Source organism: Mchenga conophoros, linkage group LG18 (assembly GCF_057382185.1).
Source record: "Mchenga conophoros isolate Kocher_MC1m ecotype Shallow Benthic linkage group LG18, M_conophoros_male_GT1.1, whole genome shotgun sequence".
NCBI lineage: Eukaryota > Metazoa > Chordata > Actinopteri > Cichliformes > Cichlidae > Mchenga > Mchenga conophoros.
In genome coordinates this window covers 23,710,108-23,717,714 of record NC_140543.1, presented here as the reverse complement: position 1 = coordinate 23,717,714, position 7,607 = coordinate 23,710,108, and the positions used below count along the sequence as shown (strand labels likewise).

The 7,607-nt window shown below is 43.1% G+C and overlaps 1 protein-coding gene across 5 annotated transcripts; it reads left to right on the top strand.

The window, feature by feature from the left end:
• On the top strand, positions 1-7,587 carry LOC146553806 (dynein, cytoplasmic 1, intermediate chain 2a-like). 5 transcript variants are annotated; one of them, XM_085253129.1, is made up of 17 exons: positions 1-145; positions 1,859-1,967; positions 2,061-2,193; positions 2,674-2,758; positions 3,128-3,190; positions 3,388-3,515; positions 3,605-3,694; positions 4,130-4,292; positions 4,371-4,470; positions 4,697-4,822; positions 4,911-5,057; positions 5,152-5,265; positions 5,394-5,527; positions 5,664-5,808; positions 5,914-6,054; positions 6,170-6,295; positions 6,385-7,587. In XM_085253129.1, exons 2-17 carry the CDS (start codon positions 1,860-1,862, stop codon positions 6,484-6,486), a joined length of 1,905 nt encoding a protein of 634 aa, XP_085109255.1. In that variant the 5' UTR covers positions 1-145; position 1,859; the 3' UTR covers positions 6,487-7,587. The 5 variants fall into 5 exon arrangements, with proteins under 5 accessions (XP_085109255.1, XP_085109253.1, XP_085109257.1 ...); XM_085253127.1 differs by having other exon boundaries at positions 2,623-2,758; XM_085253128.1 differs by lacking the exon at positions 1-145 and adding an exon at positions 466-564 and having other exon boundaries at positions 2,623-2,758.
• The last annotated feature ends 20 nt before the right edge of the window (positions 7,588-7,607 follow it).

Genomic DNA, 7,607 nt, shown 5'->3' with positions numbered 1-7,607 from the left:
CGAAGAAGAGCTAAGTGCAGCCAAGCGCTGTCTCTTCCAGCATCATCAGTCCCCCCTCCGTCTCCATCATCTCCCTTCACAGTTAACGTCCAACAAACTGGGTTCTGTTGTTGTCTGTCTACGTAAATTTGACTTCTGATAGCAGGTGCGTTATTATACTCTTATAACTATGTAATTAGACACGCGTGCGGGGGCATTAAAGCAGAAAAGCTCGGCCGCTGGTTTGCGGGACGTTTCCGTTAGTCGGTTTATTGTAACAGCGGGCCCGCCGGCTGCCATGGAGATTAGCATGCTAGCACAGCTAGCCGCCTGTGCTGACATCGCAGCTGTTTATTACATTAGAAACGCGTTTGACAAACGGTGGGCTACATGTAAACTCTTAACACACTGAAAAATAATCCAAGTTACGCGACGAGGATTAAGAAAAAAGATGCGCAGCAGCTAATTTTGTGTTTTATTCTGCAGTTATGACATTGGGTGGAGTAGTGATGAGCATCTCGGCTGTGGTCACTAAAGAAATCCATGTCTTTGGATTAGGACACAGTGTGGAGGTTTTGTGTGCAGGTTATTATTTAAAACGCTGCTAGCTCTGACTTTTCACAGGCTTATAAATGAAAACTAAAAAAAAACAACCCATTATTTCTTGGATGAGTTTTGACTGAAGAGATGATAATGCATAATCTGTGCATTTTGTTTTGTTTCTCTATTTATGAAATAGTCACGCTCGACTGTAACATTATGGAGAAAAGAGATAAAGAGAACATTGTTATCAGCAACTGGCGGGTGTTCACATGTTAGCAGTGTGATTGGCCCACGGCTACTTTAAATCTCAGTTCAAACAGCCAAACTGATGCACTCCGTTGTTAAGTTTCTAAGTCAGAGGGGAAGCTTAAATTAACTTAATTTTATTTGTGTAAACAATTGAAGATAGGAGTGCTTTCATTATATTTGTTAACAACATAACTAGCGTGTGCAATACCTGTAATTGGCATGTAATAGTATGATAGGGTTCATGTAAAAAAAATGTTAAGAAACAAAACATGAAAAATTGTTAACAACATGGTTTCTTAAGGCCAGTATAGATATTTGGTGATTTAGAATTCCAAAATTATGATACAATCGCCCAATCTTTTTTCCTTCCATAAACAGGTAACATAGACAGATTTCCCTAAAAATTTCTATGTATAGTTTTTTGTTGTTGTTGTTGTTTTGTTTGTTAATGTACTCCTTTATGCTCGGCATTTATACTGTGCTCAGATCAGCTGGTTGTTGAGACTGCTGGTTTTGTGGCCAACGGAGGAGCTACAGAGTGCCCACTAGTGGACAAACTGTGCAACATCATGAGCTGGTATAAATACTGATACCAGCAAATAGCTAATACTTGCTCATAATATGGACTACCAATAAAACTTCATGAACAAGTTCTTTGAGTGAATGTTTAACAATTTCAGGGAAAATGGATTAAATGTAATTTACAAACACTTTAATTCAATTTTAAAACAAAATGTGTCAGAAAGTTTTGTGTATCAACATACTAGAAAAATAGCAGTAAATCTTCACATTTGAGAGTCTGGAAATTTGGGACAGTTTTAGGATTTCTTTGCTTGAAAAATGACAGGTAGAGTAATTGGCTATTAAAGTAGTTGTTCATATATTTTCCACAAGCTTAGTATCACAATACTAGAATATTTTTTTTCCTGGCTTTTGTCTTCATACTAAGGTCAGAGCTTAGTAGTAACCCCATTCAAACCCCCTTTAAACTAGTGAAGGTCTGCTGTTCACAAGTAGGTAAAACGACTGGACTCATATTTGTGGACCAGTAATTTGTTATGTGGTAACGACCTGCTCCATCTTGCAGCATGTCTGACAAGAGTGAACTCAAGGCTGAGCTGGAAAGGAAGAAACAACGGATCGCCCAGATTCGAGAGGAGAAGAAAAGAAAAGAGGAAGAGAAGAAAAAGAAGGATGTGTGTAATAGCAACTATTACATAAATTTTGTAGAAAGGCAGTGCAGCAGTCAGACTGAGAGACTGAAGTTGTTTGTGTTCCGCGCTTTGTAGGGAGACTCTAAACGTGGAGGTGAGGCAATGGGTGGATCTTCAGCCGGCCATGAAGATTCAGACCTGGAGAGGAAGAGGAGGGAGGCTGAGGCTCTGCTGCAGAGCGTTGGCATCACCCCCGACGTACCCCACGGTAAACGCGTGCTGCCACCATGCTCCTGTTTTTTAACATTCACCTCCACTTATCTGCCATAACTTTGTGCTCATGTGCTTGATGGATTTGCAGCGTTTCCAAAGTTCTCTCTAAGCTCTCTGGTTCTGGCTCGGACTCACACTCATGGCTTTCTCCATAACACAATATGTGGATGTTTTTACATGTTTTGCGCATGACACCTAAAACCTGCCTGCCATTTATTTTCATTCTCTCTTCTCTCCCTTTTTGTCTGTCCTTTTGTGTTTTGTCCTCTTTACTGCATGCATTCACCCACTCATTCACACACTTCTTCTGTACCTCCCTCCCTTCCCTCGTTCACTCACTTACTCACTTGCTGTCTCCCTCACTCGCCCACCTGTCACTCACACTCTGACAAACACACACGTGCACACACACACACTTTCACAGCTCAGCCCCTGAGGGTAGTAACAGAAGATACATGTCTGTTTCACTACCTAGTCCCTGCCCCAATGTCTCCCTCCAACAAATCTGTCGGCAGCGATGCAGGAAGTCAAGATTCTGGCGATGGAAACGCAGGACCAAGGTCAGAGAGAGCGAGAGAGATGGGGATTGGTTGCTTATTCTCATTCTTTCTTATGTGATTTAGTCAGTTAAGTGTGCATTAAGTGCATGCTAAGTGTGTGTGTGGGTGTGTGTATTAACAAGTTTATTCTACTTTGATGAATTCTGACCTGTCTGCTCTTTGCCTTTTCACCAGCACGCTGATGTTTCTTAATTAACACGCACTTTTCTCTGTCTTTCTTGCTTTCCTTTTGCCATATCTCCCATCTTTAACATCTCTTATATGGCTCACCTTTTGTCTGTCTTCTGTGTTTTGTTTCATTCTCCGGTTTTCCTGCTCCTTTCTCTCTCTGTCACTTACTAACGATATCTGGTGGTTTGGCTGTATAAGGACATTGCATTGGGATCCTGACCCCTCTACTCTGCAACTCCACTCCGACTCTGAGCTGATGGGGTACTGCACCTCCTCTCTCCTTTAGCTTGTCTTCCAACTTTATTGTGCTTTTTGTTGTGGTTTCATCTTAGATTTGTCCAAATATGTCCATGCATATATCACTATTTATGTCTGTACATGAAAAAAATTGGCATTCACTTTTGTTTCATACTGCAAACCCGTGCGTGCATCTGCTTATTTCCGCAATGTACGTGCAGACGTGGAGCCGTGAGGCTAGGCATGTCCAAAGTGACCCAGGTGGACTTTCTGCCAAAGGAAATGGTGTCCTACTCCAAAGAAACGCAGACACCCACGGAGGCAATGACACACACCGATCAAAAAGCAGGTAAAGAAACACTTTCCCAAACTTTCACCCTAGCTAAATCAAAAGTGAGTGGTGGGAGAAAAAAAGTAATGTGAATCTGTGTTTTGCAGATGAGGAAGAGGATGAGGAGATAACTGCTCCTCCACCAGCAGAGGACAACCAGGAGGACAAAGATGAGCAGGGTGAACAGCAGCAGGAAGGTAAGGAAAGACATTTGTAGAATGTAAACTTTGTGTGAGCTGGCTGTTAACGCTGCTAATGGAAAAAATACAAAGCCTACTGGACATAACCCTTGAAGCTCTTTTCTGAACTGAGCAGTTTCTGTCATATATCAGGTCTGCTTATAGAACAAAACGACTGAGTTTGCATTAGAAGTTATTGAGGGTGGTCTCTGCCTATGCAGCTATCCCTCGAAAAACCTGGAAATGATCATCAAGCCAAATCTTTGTTGAGATATCATCATGTGTACAGGGAACGTCATCAGATATCGTCCTTATGGGGGGAAAGAGTTAAACTTTTATGGGTTTTAGTGGCTTTTTCTACTCTTTCCAGTATTTCCTAACAAATTTAAAATGGCAAATAAGACATCTGCATTAATGATCAGCATTTACTCCTCTTCCTTTATTTCCGCATAGACGCCCCCAAGGAGCTGACCGAGGAAGAGAAGCTGCAGTTGCTTCACTCGGATGATTTCTTATCATTTTTTGAGCGCGGCAGCAGAATTGTGGAGAGAGCTCTGGCTGAGCATGTGGATGTCTGCTTCGACTACAGCGGCAGAGATCTAGAGGACAAGGAGGGGTGAGGCACATGACAGAAGAAAGTGTCAATGCTGTAAATAGAAATGAAGTGATTTCATTTCCTCGTGTCCCTTTTCAGTGACTTGCAGGCTGGGGCAAAGCTGGTTCTGAACAGACAGTTTGCAGATGAGCGTTGGACTAAAAACAGAGTGGTCACCTGTCTCGACTGGTCTCCTCAGGTAGGAAGGCTCATGTGTCCATAACAGCACCCTCAGCGGGAATTCAGGGTTATTCGGGCACACACGCAGAGGTTCACATCTAACAAGTGACAGCTAACTAAAATTCAGGAACTGTAATTATGTGTATAGTGACTGACTACTAATTAGATTAGTGCTACTGAATGAATCTTACTAGGCACCATTGCGCCCTGTCTGCTCTTACTAATGACTGCTATGTTTCTCTTAGTATCCAGAGCTGCTGGTGGCCTCATATAACAACAATGAGGACGCTCCACATGAGCCTGATGGTGTGGCACTGGTCTGGAACATGAAGTATAAGAAGCCCACCCCTGAATACATCTTCCACTGCCAGGTAAAAGACGCATTTCAAGTACAGAAAGCTTCTCTTCTTTCCACTTGGAATAAGAAATACTTAAAACATTACTGTTGTCTCTCCCCAGTCTGAAGTGATGTCAGCCGGCTTTGCAAAGTTTCACCCCAACCTTGTGGTGGGTGGGACATACTCGGGACAGATAGTATTGTGGGACAACAGGAGCAACAAGCGCACCCCTGTGCAGAGGACTCCCCTGTCTGCAGCTGCACACACAGTAATGCACTGGACCACACAATCTTTCATTGTCTACACACACTTTTCTTTTCCTGCATCTTTTTAATCTATGAACTGTGCACCACTGTGTGCAGCACCCAGTCTACTGCGTGAATGTGGTGGGAACCCAAAATGCCAACAACCTGATCAGCATTTCCACTGATGGCAAGATGTGCTCCTGGAGCCTGGACATGCTCTCCCAGCCACAGGTACACGAGATGTATGGACGCATGTACAGACATGCAGACATAACATCAATGACCTTTTTTGCTGCCACAATGAACACAGACGTAAATATGAGCTGTTTTGTCTGAGACTTTGTGCAAATTCCCTGCAGGACAGTCTGGAGCTGGTGTTCAAACAGAGCAAAGCGGTGGCTGTCACCTCCATGGCGTTTCCTCTGGGTGACGTTAACAATTTTGTGGTAGGGAGCGAAGACGGCTCTGTCTACACCGCCTGTCGCCATGGCAGGTAAGACCCTGTAAAATGCCTGTATTTCTACTATAATAATATATAAAGTCTCTGTACCCATTTAAGTGAGAGTGTTAAAGCTCTCAATGTTGGGGTTAAAAGGTAAGGTAGCAGAGCTGTCCTGTGTGTGTTACAGTAAAGCAGGCATCACTGAAGTGTTTGAAGGCCACCATGGTCCGGTTACTGGACTGAGCTGCCACAGTGCTGGAGGACCTGTCGATTTCTCTCACCTCTTCATCTCGTCCTCGTTTGACTGGACCGTCAAACTCTGGAGCACTAAGGTGAGACTGAATCAGTCACTTTTAGCATGAGTCAAGATTAGAACAGTTTCCAGACATAAATCTATTGTTTCTCTCTGCCACTTCCACCCACGCTTTCCCTTGTAGAGTACCCGTCCACTATACTCTTTTGAGGACAGTTGTGACTACGTCTACGATGCGATGTGGTCTCCAACACACCCTGCCCTGTTTGCTTGTGTGGACCTAGCTGGACGTCTGGACTTGTGGAACCTCAACAATGATACCGAAGTATGCCCAATTTTTTACATGAGTTACAGAATTGACTTCGGATTTGAGAGAGAATCCAAAGCGTACCCGAGCAGGTATGCATCTGCTTCTCGGTAAGCTCTTGTGTGTATTTTAGGTTCCAACTGCTAGTGTGTATGTGGATGGGGCTCCGGCACTGAACCGTGTCAGATGGTCTCACACTGGAAAGGAGATTGCCACTGGGGACTCAGAGGGACAGGTTCAGGTCTATGATGTTGGCGAGGTGAGATGTCAGCTCCTTTTGTGTTTTCATGTAATGCCACAAATCCCCCCCTCAAACCCCTCCGTTTACATGCATCTCTCTTCCTGCAGCAAATCTGTGTTCCCAAAGCGGATGAGTGGACCCGCTTCGTCAGGACGCTGGCTGAGATCAATGAAAACAGAGATGAAGCTGAGGAACTGGCCAATGCATGATGTTGCAAACCCCACCCACCCTCACACACAACCACTCATACAATTCTCTCCAGTCCGCTACACCTATAGTACATTACACAGTACTGCCAGAGGAGCTGCGCTCGCCTCTCTCTGGTTGCCAGCTTCTCCACATTCTACATTTGGCCTGAGGAGATGTGCAGAGCTAGAATGGATAGAAGTGGCAGCTTTAGATGTGTTTTTGAATGTCTCTTTCAGAGTTTTAGAGTACATTTGTAGGAGCAATGAATGTCAGGTGTAGTAGTAGCACAAAAACCAGAGTAAGTTGTTGAAAGCTTAGAGGAATAGAGGAAAGTGATGTTCAGCGTAGATGTGGCTGTCCACTCTGAACTTCTAGCTTTGATAACATCCTCAGGGCTCCAGAAACTGCTCTTCTCCTGAGGCCTCAACAGACTCGGCTCTTTTTTTAAATATGCAAACCTTTGTACTTGCACCTTTTTATTACCATTTGAGTGTTTTTACATGTTTTCCCAGACACGCTTGTGCACAGCTGGCAAACTTTGAAAAGACTGAAAACACCCTTTTATTCTGAGAAGCACTAAAACAGCTAATGCACTCACACACATAGATACCTGGCCTGTGCAGAAGTGTGTCATTCTTACATTTTAACCACTACAATATTTAATATTTATCACGGTGGTTGTACTTATTTAAATATTGTGTGTATTATTTTAAAGACGCTGCTTTGTACTAAAAGTTTGAATTGTACAATCTTGAAATTAGCACTACAAGCTTCTTAATAAGCAAAAATATGCTACTCTACTTTGCTTGAATTTATTGACACTAGTACAGTGAAAAGGGGATGCGTTTTTCCTGTTCCCCGACACATCCTCTTTAAGAGGAGCCAGAAAAACTAAATGAAGTTTTAGATGAAGGCATGAAGCAAAAGTTGGAAACTAACTTAACCACAAAATGGGAGTCCTTTATTTCGCTTTTTGTCCATCCTGTTTTTCATTCCTTCCATGATTGATGGATTCAACATCCTGCCTCACAAAGTTAACATTTAAAACAAAAAACAAAGCTTAAAGCACACTGAAGCAACCACACCTGATGTAAAATAAGACAAGTGCTCTGCTTACACTACTTGTACTGTATTCTTCTCC